We start from the raw sequence: 24244 nt of genomic DNA, 5'->3' as shown, positions 1-24244 counted from the left end.
GTTAACAATTTTTTTAGAATTGATAAGGTACCTTATCGTATGTATTGATTTATTTTTGGCAATTTAAAGCTAAGGTATAAAAGAAATGTTTCTGAGAAATAAGAAACTCACTTTGACACAATTAATAATATTAATTTCTTTTTGCAATACACAATTCTCTTCGTTACGATTTGCAATCCATATACAATTTCTTCAAAGAACGCTCGAATTTTGTGGTGCGATATTAAGAGCTGGCAAGATGACTAGCGTAGAGATGAGAGTGAAGAAAGAAAGGTGCGACGCGCGTGAATACTTTAAGAAGTTACAAAAAAATGATACTTCTTCAGGAGATTGACAATTGCACATTCGAAATCTCGTCTGCAACTACATCCGCGTGGAATAACTTCTCGGCTTCCTAAGACATCGAAATAAAAAGGATAGAGCGGCGTAGTTAAGGAAGAAGGAATGAGGTGACAGTCACGATCTAGGAGCGTATAGATCGTGATTTTCTGTTTCACCATTTGTCGGTTTCGTTGCTGTCTTCGTGCTCCAACGAAGAGTTCAAAGTACGCTGAAACTCATGTACTCTCTGGCTCTGTTGCTCGTGATGCAACTTTCGCCACTTTATGCGACGATTCTGGAACCAGACCTTGACTTGGGCCTCGGTCAGTCGAAGTGCGTGAGCTAAATATAATCTTTCGGGGCCCACCATGTATTGTTGACGTGCAAATTCACCCTCCAGACGTTCCAATTGTTCCGCCGTGAAAATTGTTCGCACCCTCTTCACTTTGCCGCCTCCACCAGAACTGGAACTCGAACTGCCGTTCTTTGTCGAGCTTTCCTGACCTTAGAAAAAGACAAGTAATCATGTAGAATGGTAATAAAATATACTCCCGTATAATAACTGCATCCGCTGCAACAAAAGTTGAATAATAATGCTAGATTAGAAGCTAGCTATAATTTTCAAAAACTACAAAAAAATGCAATATGCTTAACAAATATTTTGTGAAAAGGTTAAATTTTCACACGTGCGTTTAAACGTAATTCGTTGAAAAATTCCTATAGATATACGCTACATGGATATTTTAGATGGTTTTATAGCAAAAAATACATGTACCTTTTAAGAATTAGAAATTTGGACCATTGCTTTTGTCAACGTCAGAAATTTAGATATATGACACTTTTATTCTGATAAAAACTAAAATTTACCTGAAGTTAGTTATAAAATTCGATTGTAATACAGTATACAATACATACATAAAATTTCAATTGTTTTTTTAATCATATAACAAATAAAATTAAAGTTATTAAAATTTAATCTATTAAAATTTTAAACGCATTTCTTATTTTCGAAGCAAAATGCCGATTTTTCAGAAATTTCTTTAAAATGTTCTTTAAGTAACTTAAAATCTGTTTTAAGTAAATTTGCTTTGAATTTAAATTATAATTTTTATTTCAATTAAAATTTTAATTTTAATAAACAAATAACTTTGTTAATTATTAGTCATTACGTAACATTTATTAACATTTACATTGTAATAAATGTTATGATAAACAAGTAACATCACATAAGAATTTAATAAGTGAGATATAAGAAAGATTAAAAATTTAATAAGTGAGATGTAAGAAAGATTAAATAAGAAATGCTGATTTAAAATAAAAGAAAGAGCTGCATTATTAGTTTAATAATTCCAATAAATAAATTTTATGAATTACACCTCTAATTAAATCAAACTTATTACGAAATTACAATCAATAATAACTAGAATCAATAAGTAAATTAATGCATATATAGCTAATAGTAATAATATTATAAATATATTTATTAAATGTTTATTAAATATTAAACAAAATATTAAGAATACCTTGATGTTTTCTGTATTGTTGCTGCTGACTCCGTTTTTCTCGCTGATTGTTCCTTAGGCCTAGGATCGCGTCGATGGTGAAGGACTTCGCTTGTTGCTGCTGTTGTTGTTGAGAGTGTTGCATATGCGTAATCGAATGAGAATGCGGTACTTGCGTCGACAAGTTTTGCGCGGATAATTCCGTACCAAGCAAATGCGAGCGTCTCATGCGCTCCAAAGCTATGGCTTCGAGATCTGGATTCCTCGGTTGTACCTGCAAGTTCCTGAATTCCTTGTGATCCAGCATGCTCGAATTTTCCAGTAAACCAGCACCACCACGCAATCTTTCGAGAGCCAGACTACTAATGTGGGTGTCCCTCATTCTATCGAGAGAAAAATTGAACTCCTTCATGCGATCGAGATTGTAGTTCTTAAGTAGACTGAAATCCTTCATTTCCTTTTCCACTGCGAAATTGAGATCTTTGTTGTACCTGTCTAAGGAAGCTAACGACGTATGAGGACTCCTTTGCTTGGTCTCACGCAGATTAAATAGGACGTTTTTGGCGCTGGAATTTTTTGATCTGCAAAGCGTTGCGGCATCAGTCGATTCCTCATTCTCGTTCGGTCTATCCAATGGATAATTAATCTCGGTCAAATTATTAGAATAACCGAAATCCTTGGCCTTATTCAACGTCATAGTGAGATTTCTTGTTGAATTTTCGCATGGAAACTCATTGAATCGAAGAGACGTCCTATCGCTGCTTTCAAGGCTAAGATGAAAATCCTTCGGTTCCGTCGATGTATCTTCTTTAGTTTTATCAATTGACAGGTTCAGCTCCTTGATGCGCTCATAACTTTGAAATGCTCTTAATTGAGATTCCGAATGGCTGCTATCACTTATACAATCCGATAAATCTTCCGCCGTTAGTCTACCCGACGGATCACTCGTTTCCATCTTGAAATGCTCTTGAAATTTATTTTAACTCAATATTTCCCTGACACTGTGGATAAAACTGTCCAATTGTACAACCGTTGGAAAATGATTGATATTAGATTTTTTGTTATTTAAAAAATTATTAATTTATTTATAAAGAAAACAATCAAATACGATAAAGAATTACATTGAAAAAACATTCAAATTTCTTCAGAATGTTATGTTATTTGATTATAAACACTTATCACTAATTCTTTTCACAGAAACGATGATCAGCTAAAAGTATATCCAGTCAGTTTTTCTTCTTCACCATAGTCATCAATTCTATTCGTCACTATCAGAGTTATTAGATCAGAAATTAATTCATCACGTATTTTTAATTAAACGGATTGTGCCATCTTTTAGCCACATTAACTTATCCACAATTCTTCGCAATTCACAATGTTGAAGTCGAAGGTCATTAAATCACCATCCCAAACGTGTTTATTATCGATTAAGTATTATCATATTGCAAACAAATTTGCACACTGTCACAATTTTCGCGAATAAATTGAATAACTGTAAGTTGCTTGGATTGCCAAGATATGTTGATGGATAAATACAAACGAAACCAAAATGAAGAAGTGGCAAAAGCGCGAGAAGAAAACGTAGCAGTATCGAAAAGACTGAACTACGAAGACGCCTGCGACGAAGTATGATGGGACCGCGTTGGCGCTCCGCAGCATCCAAGGATAATGATGTCAAGCACGAGGATCACCGCTATCGGATAGGGTTGGCCAACGGGACCAAGGATATCCAACTAATGATCCCGTACGTGACGAGGAGGGTATTCACCCGCCGCCTCGTAACCCTCCTCGCCCGCCCGCCACCCCTAACAATCAGTCGACCGTTATGTTTCACCTCCGCAACCCCCAAATGGACCGCAGGATACCCCCTCGTACGGTCAATATTTTTTCATTCGACGAGAGAAGGCCGGGGCGCGCGTCGTCGCCGGATCCTGGTTGGCCGGATCCTGCCATCACCCCATGTCCGGGACACGCCTACCGCGAGCACCGTGGGGGTTATTTGCGGGGAGTCTGTTACTTTTTTCTACCCTCTATCTCGAGCTATCCAGCTAGCATCCACCTCCGCCGACTTGCAACCCGTTCTTCCTCATCGTCGTCCTGCGAAAGCGTCCCCGTCCCTCCTAGTAAGCACCCATTAATAAGCTTTCGCCTAGACTAGCTCACTTGAAGATGCTGATACCGACACCACCAGGCTTCTCAGAAAGCGTATCTGTGGAGACGAAGATGAGCGCGTGCGTGAACGTAGTTAGCGCCTTGCTTCCGTCGCTCGTCAGCGATGTCATCCGCGTCCAAGACCTTCTGGTAATTAGGTCCTAATGATGATGAGGTAGTTTAATTTTGTTCGGATGATCTTTCTTATCTCGTCTTGGATTGAGATAGTCTTCAACATCGAAGAGTTCACTCGCTATGGATTATTGGGAGGAATTTCGCGCAATTTATCTTATGAAATTTCGTGCTGACTCGGGGAATTCTTGAGCTAATTATACCAAGATGTTAATATTATAATGAACGTAAATTAGTTGTAGAAAACTGTTATGGAAAAAGATGTTTAGAATAATGTTGGCATATTATTTTTTGACAGAATTTTTTTCACGTAAGGGATACCTTATCTCTCACCCTTTTATAGTAAAAAAAATTATTTTTTTTTACAATTTAATTTTGTATTACAAATAAACTTGAAATTAATATAGATTGTATGAGATGACATTATAATCAAAAACATCTTTATTTTCCGTTTCACAGCAATAGAATTAAATTCGAAAATATTAATTCAAAATAAATATACAATCTTTACATGGTAAAGAGAGGAAAATCTTGCCAAATGTAATATATTTATCTACAGTCTTCCTATAGCTAATTATAGAAAATAATAAACTAAATTAAGATTGAAACGGCGACCGTCGTTATTAATATATTCTAAAGATGTCGAGGTAAATAAGTCCTCCTTAATTGCTTCATGCCAATCTGAAACTTCATCCACAATCCCCTCATTAGACGTTGACGGGTACGCGGGAATTTCAGTACCTTGGAAAACCTCTAAGGAGGTTACACTCGAGGGCAAAAGCTTAATTATGTCAAGGTTTTACATCATGTTGACTTCATGCACGCACTGTCTTATCTTTTTGTCGATATGACATGTCAATTTAATAATACATGGTATTCTATTTGGAGTCACAGAGAAAAGAATTAGTTTAAAAAAACCTTATATTAATTGTACTTTTGTTATAATCAGCTGATATCTCTCTTGAAGAATCATCTCTCTCTCCCTCTCTCTCTCTCTCTCTCTCTCTCTCTCTCTCTCTCTTTCTCTCTCTCAAGATTCTACTTTATCATGTTACATATACATTACTTCATCATAATAAAGTAATCATTATGATGAAGTAATGTATATGTAGCATAAGAAAGTAAAATCTTTATACATTTTACAATTACGTAATATTGTAATATTTTCAAAGTATGCGTTCTATAAAACTATTTTCACGTAAATAGAAAATTTTATTTAACTCTTTTTGCAATTAAATGTATATTATTAATGCATATTTTTAATAATGCATATGATTAAATATTAATTCATATGTTCCATCTTTCATGAAGTAAGCATACGCATGAATAATACCTCTAATAAAAGTTTTACGCTCGAAAAGCCATTATGAAGTTAAGATTGAGCTATAAATTCTAAATTTACACACAACTTTTAAGCTATTCTCTAACTATTTTACAAACCGGTTCGGTAATTGCATCATATATTTCTTATTACATAAACTTTGCTGTAAATTGTTTTATTATAAAGGGTGATAGTACTGATAATTTAATCATTTTTATTCAAAACCTTTATGTAGAAATAAAAAAATTTTCATTTTTAATAAATGTTTCCATATCATGTATATTTATGTACATTTTAAATTAAATTTAAAAAAATTATAATTAAGAAATTTTTCAATTATTTTATTAAAATGTTTATTGCCATATATGAATTAAGTTTTTCTTTTACACACAGATGTAAAGAAACATTATTACATGTATTAAAAAAGCTAATGTTTAGTTTAAATTTAGTCATATTATATGTAATTTATATAATTTATTTTCAAAGACAAAAATTACATTTGTGTAAAATTTTAAGAAAGATAAAGTATCTGCGTCATCAAGTTAATTTCTTCGCTGCCTTATTTTTACATCGCGTCCTAGTCTAGTAATTATCAGTTTTTATATAAGGTTCTCGAGGGGATACAGAAGTGGGGTCGAATAAAATTGGCGACAAATGAATAAATTAAATGGTAGCTCGTACCGTAGTGGGGGTCCAAAAGAATTTCTATTGAAGCTCGATACCCACCCTCTTGATCGCTGCCCAAATGACTTGCGACTCACCCTTATTACGGCCTGAAATTTATCACGGAAATTTCGTGGAGTATTTTACCCGGATAATTGCTTCGCTTTATAAGAGCCACCCTTACGAGCCAATATATAAGACAAAGACGAGGCAAGACTTCTATTCACTTCAATGAATTCAGTTCGATGTGCAGGGAGACATTAAACACTTGATAAAACGAATCAAAACGACCATAGTTCTTTTAATTTTGTATTTTTGTGTTTTTTATTAAAGTATCAAAATTTTTAAGAAACTTTTTGCATATATTTTTATTATGAAAATTTTGAGCTAATAAAAGAATTTTACAAGAATAAAGAAAAAAAAGCATTTACTTATATACTATACACATAAATTATTTATATTGTACGTAAATAAACTCATTGAAATTTCAGAAATATTAAAATTTAAAATAATTAAAGTAAAAAATTTAATTAAACATAACTATACACTGTAAACAATGTGCAAATTCAATGGATTGTACATTCCGTTAGCGATTTCGAAAATCAAACTGTACATCCCAAAATGTCATTATTCCAGTCGTGATAACTGGAATTGACTCTCGTGTCTATGAAGTTCTCACATTGTTCGCATCAATCATTGATCGGCTCGGTAAATCTATCAACCGCGGAAACTAATCCAATTCACGATACTTGCTGATCACGACGTGGAGAGGATCATTAACTAACTAAATATCAATTTCGATGGTAAATAGCAGCCACGCTTGGTATTGTTCCCAAATTGATTCAGTATCGGAAATGATCTACAGCTCAACGATCGCTGCCGCATAGGCGCGAACACGCGTATAAAATTCACAAACGCATAATGCCATACGCATCCTCCTTCCACCCTTCCACCCTCAACAGTCCAGGAACGTAGGTATTGCGATCGACACATACAAAGCAGTCTCTCCCTTCCTGGACTCTACAGCATTCTGTTGCCTTACAACCGACGCTACCATCCTCCCTTGTCCCTCTTCACCGCCTTGGTTACCCTTGCCGCCGCCGCCGCCGCCGCCGCCTCCTCCTCCTCCTCCTCTTCCTCCTCCTCTTCCTCATCTTCCTTCTCTGGCTTTCATTCCACATGCGATATTAAAGCCAAGGCAATTAGCGGTGGGGGTTGTTGCGAGGGACGGCGAGGGAGTGCGACAGTTTCAGCCGGGTTTCGTAGTCATCCGCCTGGTGGGGCTGTCTCGGATATGATTGGCTGTCAGCGGGGGTTAATCCCTGGGCCCGGCCACACCCCAGCATGTCTCAATCCACCCCCTGTGAATCCGGCCGACCGAGCTTTCCGCCCGGAATCCACTGAAAACGAGGGTGAAAACGCGAGCGGCAAGGATATACCGGATGTTTCCGGAGCGCGGGATGGGTCGAACTCCTTAAGCGTGAAGGAGATAATTTCGGACAGATGATAGCGTCATCGGGCAAGAAAAGCGGTAAGCGTGTGCTCGTTTTTAATGATGTAGTTAACGTTTCATTACGCGGATGAAAATTATGCGCCGTTTTACGAAGAACTGCGTAAGTGAATGATGAGAGAATTGTACGTTTCAAAAATATTCAAAAATGAGAATAGACGAATTGCCGAGCATATAAAAATTATATGAATAACTAATTATTATAATTTTCACACGTCGTTAGTTTTATTGTAAACATAAAAAGTTTATATTTTGTCTAAAATTAATTTTAATTGGAATAATGTAATTATTGCTTAAAAATAATGTATCTAAATAACTTTATGATCTCTTCAGTAAACATCAGAATTGTCTTTGCTTAAAAATAAGAAATATATATAATTTATAATAATTTGACAATTCCAAGTTATTGACAATTGTATGCATTGTATTTTACAAAAGAATATTTTAATTAACAAGCAATAAGATATAACCCTTAATCTCAATTGATTCTTTATATCAATAATTACTATTATTATTATTAGTTACTCTGTTGCAGATGCTTTACAAATCGCAAAATTCAGTAACAAACAGTAGAGTAATTTAGATAAAAATCAAGCAAAGTTTCAAACTTTCATCAGCTAAAAGGATTGTAATAAAAATTTTACCAGACAAAACAGGAAAAAAGAAGATATAAAAAGTATACAACTTGCGGAGATAAAAAAGGCGGTAGCAATGCAGCAGATTATGAACGAAAACTTTCTCTTGTGAAATTAAATACGTTATTTAATTAATTATTATATTGCCACAAATTAAACTGTATGTATCAACATTAAGTAAAATTATTTATTATGTCGTAATAAATATAAGTTTTTTATTTATTAATCATTTTACACAAACAAAATGTATCACAAAATCTTGAAAAATACATTATATAATATATTTTTATTTGAAGTACTAAATGATTTTATCAAAAAGCATTCACATTTCTTAATAGTCCATAACTAATGACTACTGTGTAAGGTTACTATGTTATTACGGTTACATGCGATATCAGTGATTAACATCTACGAGTACTATACTAGCGCGAATAATTATCTTATCTAACTATTCTACGCAATTCAGAGGCAGATTTTATTTTCCTGCATAAACGCAATACGTCGTTAGTGTCCATACGTTTCCTCGAGGAGTAAGATCGATTTCCCGATATTCTCGCACATTTCACTCGTGTTTCGCTATTGGCAGTGCTAGGAATACCGCAAAAGATTGCAGTCGGAAACGTTTAACTCCTTGCTCAGCATTAAATTACCTATCAAATGCCTTTTTGGTCTTTATGGAAGCGTACCAAAATAGACAAAAATAGTGATGAACATGTCATAATACGTCGAAAGCGTCAAAAACCGCCGGAGAAATCGATGCGAGCATTGCTAGCTTTATCCACTATCGAGTAAGTACTATTTTAGAGTTTCTTAATTATATCATTTCAGAAGCTTGAGAAAATACATAAATGGATTTATAATTATTAAAAGAAAGTAAATAAGATTTTGTTAAAAAATCATATTAAATTCTTCAATAAAAATCATATTAAGTTCTTTTTATTCACTGTTCACTAAAAAAAATATAATTCGTAAATTAATACGAAGTATTTAGACTTCTTCATTAATGTATGTAACATGTGTAGGTTGACTTTCGAGGAGTCAAGTAAGGTTAATGAAATTTCTCCGTAACGATATGTGAACCAGTATTTAACATGTGGTTCCGTGAACTTAATATTCATTTTCCTCTGAAATGCTTCTGAATATCCATAATGTTATTTCAAGGTATACGATAACATAAAGACAATATTATCATATAACATTATTATATGTAGTCTCTTTTATTATATAAAATAAACTTATCACAATTAATGTTGTCTGTACACTATGAGCGATAATTTACTTTAGTAACTTAGATACTTTGACGAAAAGAATGTATAATATTTTTAATGAAAAACAATATAAAATAATAAAAATATTTTATATTTAAATACCAAAAATTAATAAACAATTTTGTTTAGTTATTATTGTGATAATAATAAAAGTATTTTACAAATTTGCTGTTATAAATAATTTAATAGACATAAATAGCATATGAAAAACATCTTATAATAATATAAATATTTCCAGATACGTATATTTATTGTTTAGAATATATAAAAAGTATTTTTTACATAAATTTTTATGTAAAAAGTCATCGTATAATAAGTACCTAAGTACCTATGTTAGATGCTTTAATATATTATTTTAGTAGAGTACTGCTATTTGATATTCAAGTGATTAGTGATTACACATATGATTTCTGTGTAAAAATAAACATACAGTTGAACCAGTTATATGGTACAAAAATTTAAACCAACTTAACAATTTAATTGACAAATTATTGAATGCATTATACAAATTTGTACATATTTATACATATGTGTATACATACACGTATAAATATACAATGTATATATACACATTCGGTATAAATTATATAATCATAAAAATATCATAATAACGTAAAATTGTATTTTAATGACATGCGATGTATTTACAAGTGTGATTTTTTCCAATTCTTTTATATTTAAGACGTAAATGTATACACGCGTGCATGCGCGTGTGTGTGTATGTGTGTGTACATGTATGCAGCAAACAAGCAGAAAGTTAAATATAAAATTTAAAAAATTAATTAAAATAAGATATAAAACACAACTAATTATCATTTTGTCGTGAGTTCTTTACTTTAATCTCTGCATTTACGTGCTCAATCATGAATAACCAATATAAATACCACTTAACCGGAAACTGCAGTATTGTTAACCTTGGGAAATCCCTTTATCTTATGTGCGTCTTTCACGAGAATTCACAGTGATCTATTTTTATGCGTGCATCTTGCAAATGTATGGATAATTTAAATTTAGAAACAATTCTCAGAAAATATATATAACCATTATTATTTTCAAAGAATAGTACAAGAGTAATAATATTTGTTAAGTACACTATAATTGTAATTACATCTAATTGATTTAATTTTTTTATTTAAATAAAACAAATAAAAATTATTTATTTAATTAATAATTAATAATACGTATTATATAAAAATATTATATAACAAGTTATATAAAAAAATTATTTATAAAATATTTTTGTATATTATGAAATAATAATTTAGATATTTTCCAATATTTTTCTAGTTTTCTTTTTATTAAATAAAAAATTTAGAATTATTTAGATTTTTTAATAACATATCATACTGTTAATCAATTATTTTTATTTAAAATATAAAAAATATATTTAATTTGTAAACAAGATTTTGCAAGCTGATGAATCGTATAAAAATAAAATAAAAAAAAACTATAATAATTGTATCTTTTACAAAAATTTTGCCGTTGTTTTTCGTGAACTAATGAAGAAAAAAAGCGTGAGTAAACGCATACACCCCTTCTCTTCGTACAGTGTGCACAATCAGTTGGGATCCCCAGTTAGTGAGCGTGGGTACTTGGTAGCACAGAAACTGTTCAGTGTCACTTTTTCCTTCGCAAGGGTCGCGTACTAAATGAACGACGTTAGTCCAAAACGTTCTGTATTAATAAATCGCAATTATGTCACGCATTTGCAAATTTTAGCAAAGTAATGTGATAATTAAAATAAACTCTATCAAAGTAGTACATGTGCAAATTTGTGTAATTTATAGAATTTTGTGTTAAAAAAAAAGTTACAATTAAAGATTGGATAAAATCTATTTAAATAATTTACAAGTAAACTGTAAAGAATTTAGCCATGTTGAGCAGTTCCGTTATAAAGTTACAATTTTATCGCAAGAAGCGTTTGTCACCAAGTCGCGCGGAAAATAAAACAAACATTCAAGAAGAAAATTTATCTAGTGTTTGTAAAGATGAATATTTAACAAACAGAAATTTATCAATTATGACCGATAAGAGTCTTGAATCGGATGTCGTGGACGATGCTGGTCAGCGACAAAAGAATCATGTTGATGCCAGGACATCTTCTAGTACGAATTCACAGAATTCGTATATTTTGATGGCGCGTGAAGAAATGCCTGATGTTTTAAATGAAACAAAGTGGGAATGTGTGAACTATCACGATATCACTAAAAGTATTGAGAGAAATAGCACCATCAAAAAATATTGTAGTCCCAAATGCAGTAGTGCTTGGTTTCTAAAAATCCGTCGCAAAATTTTGAAGAATTGTCGTAATAAAGTTCATCCTGTACCAATAACTGGGTAAGTTGTAAAGATCTTCTACTTAATCTTTTTTTCCTTTTAAATAATGAAACTATCGATCATCCCTTTTTTTACATAACGTTCAGCATTTTTATTATAATATTAAGCAAGGAAATACATATAATATTTAAGACGATTTTCTTGCCCTGCTAAAAAAAGTTTAATGCACTGCTTATAAAATCATTTGCGTTGAGAAAAAAAATTTCATCATATTGTGATAACAGTGGTTGTTTCAAGATAAAACCGCAAACTTTTGTAATAGGATATGCGTATTTCAAAGATAACTCAAAGCATTGATATTTATATTAATATCTACTGGCATGTAGAATGTCGTCATATGAACCACTATTATGATTAAAGATAACATAATGCCACAAATGGCACATGTATGTCACAAATATATATTTAGCAAACTTATTTTTAAATACGCACTCATCATACGCTACACATATGTATATATAATTATAATCACACATATATAATACAAATCTCATCGCATGTAATACAGCACGTCGCTATATGAGAATTTATAATGCTGATTTGTTCCTGTTATCAATAAGCGACACACTATTTCCTGAAGTATATTACTATCATTAAGCCGTATCTCGAACGGAATTGATGGTGTAATATCCGCAAAAGCAGTCATGTCTCGGAACATCCAAATGTGACGGATGTCCCGTTACGATAATGCATTTCTCACGGTCTTCTACAGAGACACTCAATAGTTTGCACGTGGCAGGAGAGTTTAAAGACCTTTAAAAGCGCGAGCGAAAAACCTAGCAGAGGTTTGCTTCATGCAGGGAAACACGCGTGGATGAGTCATCCCGGCAAATAGTAGTTTGAAAGTAACAAGCGTGCATGGCCGAGTGAACAGCAAATGGTGGGAGAATATTCATGTACTTTGCTCCATTTTTACATTTACGGAATTTATTACGGACAAATAAATAAAGAATTTAAATAATTTAATTTTTTTGTGTGTAACTAAGCACTAGAATATTATTTTCATGTTTTCTGCAATGTGTGTGTATATCTTTTTAAATCTGTAAGAAAAAGAAATACAATTTTTGTTCTCTATTGATTCATATTAATGCTATGATTGTTTATATATGTAAATAATTTTAAGTGAAAGAACAATTTAAAAATAATATTCCGATCAATCTCTGTACAGTACCAAAGCGTGTTATACACATTTCAGTCACATACAATACTATTCTTTTGTCTTTTATTCAAAAGAAATGTATCACTTTTCTATCATATCATTAAAAATCTATATACATTATATTACTCATACAATCATTTCAGACGTATTTCATGTTCAACCTAACACGCTCCGTTAATTTTTAACGAGTGGTACATGCAAAAGCAACCAATATCATTAAAAAATATCGTTATCACGTAAAACTAAATATTCATTGCGTACATTATGTAGTCACGTACACCTTTTATTCAGCATTGCACGAGCGAACGCTACGTGTGCCGCGTGCAGGCGTGCGCGACACTCTTGCGCAGCACGCGTATGTGGTGGATTTCCTGCACGCACCGAACCTGAACGTAGAAGGGTTCACGACTCCATGATTCGATATGCCTTTTGTGCCTATTCTCTCGAAAACAATACTTTCAACCTGCCGGATAAGAACACGAGGCTTTTAGTGGCGCGACGTGTCGAATAATCTCCTCAGTCTTATTCGTGTATTCGCTAACATGAATGTAAAAGAAGAAAAAGTAATACAGTAATTTTAGAAGAAGTTTGATAAGCTATGACTTGCTGCTCATGTGAGAAATAATAAAATACCAATTTTATTTTACATTTCTGATATAATTATTTTGCAAGTCATATTTATTAGTTTTTTTTTATCAGATTTTTATTCTTCCTTATTGGCTATTATTAACAATTAATCAGTTACGACAGCAAAAAAATAATTGGAACATAGATTGTGGTTAGAAGAGATAGTCAGATAAAATGTACGTATATTTGCATATTCAATCATAAATCCGTAATATCTTTAATCCAGTTTCGATAATACGAAACTTTAACGTAAACACCAGCTACTTCTCCACAGTCATGACCAAAAGACACAATACCATAAATTGTTCTTTTACTGGCCAATGGTCCTCCAGAGTCTCCAAAACACGCATCTTTTCCTTCAGTTCCATAGCACAAATGATAGTCATCGTCGACAAGTAGTGCGTATGAAGAAGTGGCATTAACGCAGGTTTCAAACGGAACATGTTCAACGTAAACGCCCATCAGAGTTTCGGGCTTTTCCTATAAATTAAATAAATTAAATCGTATGCTTTTAATTTTTTAATTCTTATCATAATTGATAAATTGTAAATTAATAAATAAAGTAAAAAAAAATTTATCGAAGAATACAAATAATCTAAAAATAATCAGTAGTATCTTTATTTAATAAACATTTTGTACATATTTTTGAGATGTTGCAGTTTTGAGTTTTGTTGTTTCAATTGTTAGTATTAGAGAAATATACAAGAGTAACCTATATAAAATATTTAAAATAACAATACTGATTACATAAATCCTTACGTACAGAATTAGATTACTCACTCTTTCGTTATTTATATATCCCCAACCACAAACTAATAGTTTACGCGGTATTTCGTGGATTGATCTTGGTAAACGAACTGGTCGGACGGTTCTCGAAAAACGAAATGGTGGTTTCACTTCAAAAAGAGCTATATCATGATACGACGAGAACAAAGAGGGATATGTATCGTTGTATATATGAATATTCGTCACCCTATGTATAGATCCACCTCTATCTAGTTTATTGGATCCAGCCCGTACGTAATACGTTCTCTTCAATGGGAATCTAAAAGATAGCATCAGAATAAAGCATTAAAATTATGAAGATTAAGCACTTATGTGCTCAATTTGTAAATTTTGTTCAAAATTCTAATTGTGTAGTTGTGTATAGTATTCTAATCATGTGTTAAAAAATTAATAACAATATATTATAATATTAAAATCTTATTACAAACAATGAAGAGCAGTGATGGCCCATCTTCTCGACAATATACTGGCACCACACAAATGTCCATACAAATTATGTAACGAAAGCTGCAAATATTACTATTTTAAAAAAATATTAGCAAATAGTAATTTATACAATATAATTAACAAAATATTATTAACCACGAAGGGTCTATATTGTATATCAATTGATTGTCCTCCGATAATTTTTGGTTGCGCTTTATATGTTGCATTTCCGCCTATTTCTTCTAACAGGAAACCTACAATATACATGGAGAACGGTAAATGTTATGTGTAGTCATGATATTAATAATAATGAAAATAGCGGCCATTTAATTATTACTTTAATATTAGTATATGAAATAACTCATATATTTGTTATACGATAATAACTAAAGGTATTATTAAATATTTCTCTGCTTTGTTGTTAACAGTAATGTATAACGTAAATAATTATTCATACCGGCAAAATAGAGAATAATGACTGTTCGGCGCATTTTTGCTGACTGTGTCATCATACAATGTGATCGAGCATATGTAAAGTGTGACGATCCATTTTGTGATTATAAATGTCAGACACGACATATTTCGTGGACGTTTAACAGCAATAAACACACGATATTACCGCAATTACGTGTATCGCAAAAATGCTAAGATTAAATGTGATTTATGAAAGCACGATAAGTAAAGTGATAATTTGAAATTTATCATTTTTTGTTGTGATAAGTGGAATACTTTAAACTTACTTTATTAACAGTTAAATATCAATTACTTAGCAGTCAAATTATGTAAAGAATAATTAAGTTACTATCTCAATAAATATGAAATTGCCACTTTATTTTAATATACTATTATAATAAAAACTGAAGCATTTCTATAAAATTACTTCAAGACAACAATAAACGCGCGCGTGCGTTTTAGATGAACATATAAATTTATTTTTAATAAATTTCTAAAATAACAAGAAGTTCATTATATTTTACATAAAATAAAATGCGTAATTTTTTTATTTTTTTATTTTAATAATCTTATAATTTTTATTTTAAATTTTACTAAGATTTTTTACATATTCTACATTAAGCATTTACATGTTACTCATTTTGACAGAAACAATTTTGTTGCAAAAAAATTATCCCACAATTTTTCTACTTTAATAACAAGAACATAAATATAATCATTTTAAGAACATTGCTATCGGAAATTATTCATCACTTCTTAGAGTCGTTCTTATTAAACCATAAGAATTATTTGTTGCATTTGTAGGCACGCTTTGAACAGAATTTATATAGTTTTTAGCATAAATATTGCCAATTTCTTCAGCTATTGGTACTATCGGAGAAACTTTTTTAATTGTATCGATTTCTGCAAAATCTCCGAAAAGCAATGATCTACGTTCACGTCCAAGTAAATCCCATTCTTCAGCTATTTGTTCGGGGTTAGATTCATCTTTATGTTCTCCCAAACAGAATAATGTAGAAACGAAACTAATTGTTTCCATGAACATAGTGACAAGTAGCAAGTTATTCGCAAGACATGCTAAAGTGCTCTTGTCATTTCGGCTTCGCATTCTACTTATGTGATTCATTAAACGCATTAGTTTTTCAAAAGTAATATCAGCCTCCTTTCTTAATTCTGCAGAAATATACATAATTAATTTACAAAATATACAACTCTATCATAAAAATTGTTAATTACAAATTTATAAATTTAGAAGTAATTAATAAAATTGAAATAAAGATAAAGATATGTTACTTATTAAACAAAAAATTAGAGCCACAAAATTAATAAATAATTTGATGAAATTTCTTTCTCCATATGTAATAATTAATATAAATACTTACGATCTTTTCTAGAATATATTGAGAGATGTTTCATTTGATTATTTTCATCAGGTTCACTTGCGCTGTTTAAATCTGTCATATTTATTGACGAAGTATCAGTAGAAATCGATGTATCGACATCTGTATCACTTAAATTTCCGCATCCGAATAATTCCAATAGTTTCTGCATCCATTCTGACAAGCAGACAAGAATTTTGAAATGGCTCTTCCATGATTCTTCAAAGGAACTCCTAATACCACGGATAAGATATTTTTGTATCTCTAAAGCGGAATGATGAATGTTCTCAATAGCAAGCATAGTTTTTTTCAATACTCCATTTTTATATATATTCAATGACACGGACATCTTTTTATATCTAAAAAGATTATATGTAACTTTATCAATAAAGTATTATTTTAGTTATACGCTTTTAACGTAGTACTTCCATGACAAGCTATACCGTAATAAAAATTAATTAGTCACATGAGTTATTAAAATATCGTTAACCTCATAGCTGCTCTCTTGTTCTTAGTGGCATTCTTCGAAAGCATATTCAATCTCCTCTGACCTTCCTGATAAATCGCAAAGTACTGACATATGTCGTACGTTAATTGTCTTCCCCATCTGCTTCTCGAGAGAGCATTTCCGAGTTCATTCGCGACACGATAAAGAGGTGACCGCCTGGATATCCGTTGATTTAACATTTTCTCGTAAATATATTTTACTTGCTGCTTTGTAGTCTTCGGTAGTCTTCGATGGAAGTTGCAGTGAATATTCGCATTGCCGTTTTCATCGATATTAACCTTACATCCACTTAAACGTTCAATAACGCTTAACCACGGTTTGGGAAGAAATCTATGATGAGTTGTCCCGTTCAAGTCTTCATTACTCGATGATGACATGCAAGTCACGAAACGTCGTAACTCTTTGATACAATCGCCATAAAGACTGATCCTTTCAACAAGTGAATGACATAGCAGCATGTATAATTGTTCACTGGCTGTGCCGTTACTTGGTGCAGAAAGAACGAATGCTCGATCTAAGCTGGACTTAAATGATTTCACGGTGTTGTCTGGTGACTCTCTTGCTAAGTTTGCAAAAGCTCGATTGAGATTGAAAGATGATGTTGGATTCCTCCTGTTCGTCACCGGTAATAAGCATTTAAATAACTTTTCGCTAAAACTAGCTGCATCGTTTATAGTATTGAAAAACTTAAAATTTCTTGTTGTTTTGCGTAGTGATAATTCCTAAAATAAAAAATTATAAATTATGAATATTATTTATGTGCAATTATCTTAATCTAAAAGTAGGTTGCCTAGAAGTACTTTTCTTCTCAATAATATTGCAATTAAATGGTTTAGTCAAAAGCTGTGATTTATCGCGTAGCTGTATCTCGAGTGCTTTAGACAATCTATTATCTTTCCACATTTTTACAAACTCACTTTATCTTTATATAAGATCATGTTATATGTTTTTAAGTGTATCTCGAGTACCTTAAACAATCTATTATCTTTCGATATTTTTACAAACTCACTTTATCTTCATACAAGATCATATTATATGTTTTAAAGTGATGATCGATCGCAAATCGAACTTCTTCTCCGATATTGAACAGATCGTGTAATAGCAGCGATCCCTGAACCAGACTTTCAGTAAACCAATCTTTAGAGATTGTAGAATTCCACAATGTTTGCTTATATTGACGAACTGATGCAGTTAATCCGCTGCTTCTCACAAATTCCATAATTTTTGCACGTATCATCTTGCTTATCCCACTAATTGTGCTCTCCAAATTCCCTCCATTGGGAGACGACAATCTCAGAGTTATTGGCTGACCAATTGACATCGGTCCAGTTAATCTTGCCAAGAAATACTTTATTATTGCTTCCGCATGTTGAATCTGTTTTGGATTTAATAGAACAAATGATGCAGCATTTGATTGATTTTTTTGGGATGCTGTACATGTAGAAAACGTTTCATGACGATTAATTCCTTCCGTCGTCACACAAAATATATTAATCTCTGCTGAAAATTGTAGAAAGAACCGAATATTAATTATTAATTATAAACTTATTTTTACAAAAATAAAAATAATATATTACCGAAGAACAGAAACAATATAATTAATTTGCAACGCATGTTTTCAGCTTACTATGGTTGCAGATAACTATAGTTCGCTTTTATGTAGATTTTTTCAGACACACATCATATAATTTACCCGAAGAACAATAGAAAATATTTCTTGGAAGTTTAGTTAAACTTATCTCATTGCAAGCTATACATTAGGCGTATATTGCAAAAGTGGAAAATTTATGCTTTTGTTCAAACAGACGTTAATGTTACCTCATACATAACGTGATACGATAATGATAATACAAGATATCTTTTCGATATTACAGCACAATAATCGATATTTACAATTTTTATGAAAAAGTAAATTAATATCTAGTGTAAAGATTAAAGCAATATATAGAATCTCGATTTCATAATACTGCAGAAACATTATTGATGTTTTGCTTCAACGCATTCGCAGTGATGTATGTACCCATAGTATGTATAGTATCAAGCGAAATGGCGACTTGCGCCTGCGTTCCAGGATCGCAACGATCGCAACATCCGCGTCAGTCTGGATACCAGCTTTTACCAGGAATCAATTCCCATACAGGTACTGGTCTAGAATTAGTAATGGAGTGCGTTTGCGTTACTGTCTTCTCGTGTTTACGATAAAATAAAATAGCACAAGATATTTCAATGAACTAAATGATAAACATTGTTATCAATGTTGTCAACGATAAAAGTGATATTGTATATTTTTTTTAGTTAACTTTATTTTTTTATAAGGTGTAATAGTTGACTGAATATATTGTTATATCAGTGGTTATCAACAATTATTAAAAACTATTTTTCATGTAAATTTTCCATACTTTGAATTAAATTATCTTATCACGATTTGGTTTAGAAGAAGTAATACAATGTAAGACATAAGAAACATACATTAAGCGATAATTCTTTGATATCGATTTCACACGTTCCTTTTCTTACAAAGAGATCACCTGCATAATAAATGATGTCATCGAGAAGACAGATTAAACTCCACGAATCTGTTGAATCACTTACACAACTGCGCGTCTCGGATGATTATTTAATTAGCCTGACATCATAACTATGACACATAAATTACGAATGAAATGAACAGAGCAAACATTTTTTTTCTTTACGCTAATTACCTAATTTTTACTTAAATGTTAGCCAAAACAAATAAATATGCAATAAATTTTAATTTTTTATATACTAATTTTCTAGGATTGATTTCTTTAACATTAATCCCAGCTTTAATTTTTTATCCTTAGAACAAACCAAAAAAAAAAAAAAATTAATTAATTAAAAGACGCTAGTAAAAGGCTTACATATATACAATATGTTAGTTAATTTATATTATAAATTAATTCTTATTATAAATTAATTTTAAACATAAAATTCTTAATATATAAAGGGAATTAAATTCTTTACATGGTGTAATTACTTAAACAAAATTTGGTATTCCTGAATAAATAAAGAATATTTTTTAATAAAATAATACCATAAAATTTAAATCGTTTGAACAACGCAGAACATTTTGTAAAATAAGCGTTACGGGTAAAAGAAGTGAGAACGCTTTCTGTGACTTGACAACAGGAGCCATCTACCGAGCGATCAAAAAGTAAAGTGAACGGTTGATTGTTTCATTCAAGAATAAATGGAACGCTTACTAGTCGCACCTATACCGGTCTTAACTCCAGCCGGCATACTTTCGTTGCGAAACGCACTTAAATTTCCTACGCACGAGAAGTCAATATCTGACGAGAAGTATTTTAGTGAGTGCGTGATTAATATACATACGTAGTTTTCCAGAAGTTACGCAATTATAACATATCGTTGATAATTGTATGCTTAAAATAACGGTGAAGTATCTGAAGGATACTGAAACACGTATATAAGTGCGCTGTAATTCATTGCGTGAGATCGTAGAATTCGAGAGAAGATGGATGAAGAAGCTATGTGGAAAAATTTTTACCACAAGATTGTAGAAGAGAAATTAGCAAAGCAAAGCGAGGGGCGAGAGAAATCAGAGCACGAGATAAGGTAAAGGGATTTCAATTGCGTTTCATTATCGTCGACTATTAATTATTCTGTCTCTTGCGTGCTTTGATGGAAGACACAGTTTTCTTGCAGAAAATTTTACATTATTTATTGAACAAGGGAAAAAATTATTTAAATTATTAAATAAATTATAATGATAAAATTATAGAGGAAATATTATTCAATAATTTTGTAATTATTTATTTATAATTATTTATTGATAAAATAATCTTATATAAAGATAAAATCTGTATATTTATAACAAATTAATTTAAAATAACTTTTATACATATAAAATAATATATGGTCTAAGAATGAAATATGTATGGAATGCATTATTTCAAAACATTATTTTGCAACAACACTTTCTCTTACATTTATATGAGTAAAGTACATGCAACATCTATCAGCTTATACGTAATGATAAATATATCGAAAAAAAATATTAATCTTCTTAAACAAAAGAAGAATATCCTTAAAAAGTTATATTATTTGTTAAAAGTTATTACATTATTTAATTTTAATGTGCTGCAATAAAATGCTACCAATATAAATTGAATTTATAACATTATAAAATCTAAAACTTTTTTGATTTCGTGCAAATTATTAATACTTGGAAATAGTATTGTACTGATAATAACATCAAGGAAAGCGAGATGAAAGCATGATGTATGGTTTATTTTTGGCACGAAACTGGAGCGTCGATAACAGTGAGCTCTGCATCCATATTCATAATCTTCATGATTAACGATAATGCTAATACGATTTATATATAAACGAGACGCGTGCTCCTAATCAATTGGTAAAACCTCAAATTAAATTTTAACTAGACGTGATGCGTGCAGGATTTATTAATAGAATGAGACTAACGCGGAGAGTTTAGAAGACGGACTACGTGGCAGCTAACAGGTCTGAGTTCTATACCTGTGTATGCAAAACATAGGTGTGTCTATATATACATGCTGTTCCGTGAGATCTGGTGTCCAAGGTCGATTCGCTGTTATATGATTCATAACCAACTTCTGACGTCTTTGTAAGAGATAATTAACTACTGACGTTACGTGAGGAACATAAAAGCGACCATCTGTGAAATAATTTGGTCAGGTGTAATCCGATTAATGCACATAGCTTATTAACGCACGTATTGAAAATTGCTTCCGGTGCATAAGTGGATGGATTTGACAAATGCTGAGATAATAATCGCTTAAATATTAAATTTAAATCAAAATGTAGTATACCATAGGATGTAATATGTATACATATATACATAGCACATATAATATATTTAATTAATTAATATTTTTATTGTAATTTTAATTTTAATTCAAGCAAAATAATGTATACATAAAGTAAATACACACACATATATATATATATATATATATATATATTTGTTTATTTATATATTTATTGAATTAGAACAAAAGTTTATAGCGGTGCATACGTACAAACATTGTTTATTATACAAATCTTTCTACTATCTATATATTATGAAATGCACTCAAGCAACGCTATGAATTTTTGTTCCAACCCAACATTTTATAAAATATATTTAATTATTATTTAATTTTAAAATTAGCATGTTATTTAATTTAGCCCAATTAGTTGTAAATTTGTTAATTTAATAATTGTTTAATTATAATAAATATAACAATGGCATAATTCGTTCACTATTATAATTATTAAATTACATATAAATTGTATAATTTGGTAATTAATATATTTATTTAAATTTGTAAAAAAAATAGATGTTATGTTCTAATCAAATAAATTTTCTATCAATAAAAATAAAACTTTAAAAAAAAATTAATTATAACAAAGGAAAGTCACAGTTGTGAATCATACAAGTATTCCAATAGCCCTTTTTTGTAAAGAAGCATAACATTGTATCTAGTTCTATTTTTATTCTTTCCCACGGTTTTCTCAATTAATTGGCATGCGTTCACAAAAAACCGCGCACGTCACATTCAAATGGAATTCCCTGGTTTCCCCGATCGTCAAGACTGACTTGATAAGAAAGAAGTGGCGCCTTAGATTGTTAGGTGAATGGCCAGCGAGAATAGTTAAAACCTAAATTGGTTCTCTGATATCATCTTACAATTAGCGAGACCTTTAAAGTTATGAAGTGTCGTCATTGTAAACGTCAAATAGTTACTCAAGTTTGCGGAAGTGATTGACGAACGTTTCAATATTGACGAGGTTAAAGCAATGGCAGCTTTTTTCAAATAAAAATACTTTTTATACGCTAATTATATACATATTACGTAACATCACGCTGTTGTTGATTTACAGACTCATGACTTTTCAAACTTGTTATAAGATTTAACATTTTATATATTGCGAGATACTCAAAGCATAAAACACTGCAACATTTTTAACAAATTACTAAAAAATTTATCTATATAATTATTTATGTATTTATTGATAAAATAACATATACGTCATATTTGAGTCATGTGCAGTTTATTATGTTGAACAATGAAATTGAAAATGCAAACGTTCCAGATAATATTATTTCAAGGTCATTTAGCTTATTAAAGATCTCTTATAACTTACATCATAATTGACTTTATCCTTATTATGAAGATAAACTTAAAGTATACAACACTGTTTTAAATTGATGAACAGGTAATAAAAATGATTGAATCAAAACACATTTATATGCTAAACAGCACAAAATTTACAAGTTTAATTTTTCATTAAAATCCTATGATAAAAAATATCATACTTACATAACAAGACTTTTTCGATGTTATATATTTTATAAACAAATAATAAATTTATGCCAAGTAAAACTAATTAGTTCATATGAGATTGATTTGTATCAAATTTGATTATCGATTAGATAGACAATTCAGCTGAATTATTCAGCCGTAGATATTGCCATGTTGTAAGAAGTTAAAAGTAGACAGCAAAATAATATAAAATAAAATCGAACAAGCATACATTTTTCAAGAGACGATCGACCGCAGAATACTCTTGTGGTATCTGATACCATGAATCATTTAGTTCTTGAGTTAAGAATAAAAGAGGCTCAGAAGGATGCAATGCATTGCTCCAAAAAAAAAGGAATGCAGCAGTGACGCAAGTCAACGAACATCTATTTCTTGTTCTTCTCGCTTCACGGGCGTAATTCGAGAGCGTCTTTCTTGTTTTATCTTCAAAAACTATTTTTTTACAATATTTATTAACAAATTGTTTTTATTATTTACAATATTTGTTAGTAAAAAATTGATTAATTTTGTCAACTGTACTTTACTCTTTTATACATTTTTTTAGGATAAAAAAAGATAAGTTAATCAAATATAATAGTTTAATAAAAGTTTCAGCCAATTCTAAATTTAACTGAAATGAATCAAAGAGTATCCTGTTTTTTGTTATGCAAGTACTTAATGGTTACCTAATATTAATTTAAATGAGAGACAAACAGGGAAATACAGATCCCAGATATCAACTTAAAGTCATTTAGTGT

At 31.0% G+C, this 24244-nt stretch overlaps 4 protein-coding genes and 1 long non-coding RNA gene across 14 annotated transcripts in view; 2 read left to right on the top strand and 3 right to left on the bottom strand.

The window, feature by feature from the left end:
- Window positions 1-40: 40 nt before the first annotated feature.
- Window positions 41-3629, bottom strand: LOC105194566. Its single transcript, XM_011159547.3, has 2 exons — window positions 1845-3629; window positions 41-825 (listed from the first exon to the last, which is right to left on the bottom strand). Exons 1-2 carry the CDS (start codon window positions 2776-2778, stop codon window positions 494-496), a joined length of 1266 nt encoding a protein of 421 aa, XP_011157849.1. The 5' UTR covers window positions 2779-3629; the 3' UTR covers window positions 41-493.
- Window positions 3630-7378: 3749 nt separating this feature from the next.
- On the top strand, window positions 7379-8170 carry LOC120359711. The gene is made up of 2 exons (XR_005576489.1): window positions 7379-7621; window positions 8136-8170. It is a non-coding gene; the product is annotated as an uncharacterized LOC120359711 (long non-coding RNA).
- Window positions 8171-8798: 628 nt separating this feature from the next.
- Window positions 8799-24244, top strand: part of LOC105194522 (protein unc-13 homolog 4B) — a 30829-nt gene continuing 15383 nt past the window's right edge. The window contains exon 1 of one of the 8 annotated variants that reach the window (XM_039458375.1): window positions 8799-9023. In XM_039458375.1, coding sequence (XP_039314309.1) covers window positions 8893-9023 — 131 coding nt within the window. In that variant the 5' untranslated portion in view covers window positions 8799-8892. Of the gene's footprint in view, window positions 9024-10963; window positions 11841-19190; window positions 19319-20297; window positions 20776-24244 lie in introns of those variants that run through there. The other 7 variants (XM_026131480.2, XM_039458376.1, XM_039458374.1 and 4 more) reach the window with 7 other exon arrangements.
- LOC105194551 (trypsin 5G1) lies at window positions 11876-15534 on the bottom strand. Of its 2 annotated transcripts, XM_011159537.3 has the most exons (6): window positions 15296-15534; window positions 14995-15092; window positions 14837-14919; window positions 14407-14671; window positions 13923-14106; window positions 11876-13462 (listed from the first exon to the last, which is right to left on the bottom strand). In XM_011159537.3, the coding sequence occupies exons 1-6, from the start codon at window positions 15348-15350 to the stop codon at window positions 13458-13460; spliced, it is 690 nt and encodes a 229-aa protein (XP_011157839.1). In that variant the 5' UTR covers window positions 15351-15534; the 3' UTR covers window positions 11876-13457. The 2 variants fall into 2 exon arrangements, with proteins under 2 accessions (XP_011157839.1, XP_011157834.1); XM_011159532.3 differs by lacking the exon at window positions 11876-13462 and having other exon boundaries at window positions 13792-14106; window positions 15296-15532.
- Window positions 15907-18871, bottom strand: LOC105194864. 2 transcript variants are annotated; one of them, XM_026131483.2, is made up of 5 exons: window positions 18756-18871; window positions 18188-18678; window positions 17161-17900; window positions 16674-17029; window positions 15907-16464 (listed from the first exon to the last, which is right to left on the bottom strand). In XM_026131483.2, exons 1-5 carry the CDS (start codon window positions 18790-18792, stop codon window positions 16034-16036), a joined length of 2055 nt encoding a protein of 684 aa, XP_025987268.2. In that variant the 5' UTR covers window positions 18793-18871; the 3' UTR covers window positions 15907-16033. The 2 variants fall into 2 exon arrangements, with proteins under 2 accessions (XP_025987268.2, XP_039314314.1); XM_039458380.1 differs by having other exon boundaries at window positions 18188-18675.

This window comes from Solenopsis invicta, chromosome 16 (assembly GCF_016802725.1).
Source record: "Solenopsis invicta isolate M01_SB chromosome 16, UNIL_Sinv_3.0, whole genome shotgun sequence".
Classification (NCBI taxonomy): Eukaryota; Metazoa; Arthropoda; class Insecta; order Hymenoptera; family Formicidae; genus Solenopsis; species Solenopsis invicta.
The sequence above is the reverse complement of the archived record's forward strand: the minus strand, read 5'-3'. Positions and strand labels throughout refer to the sequence as shown.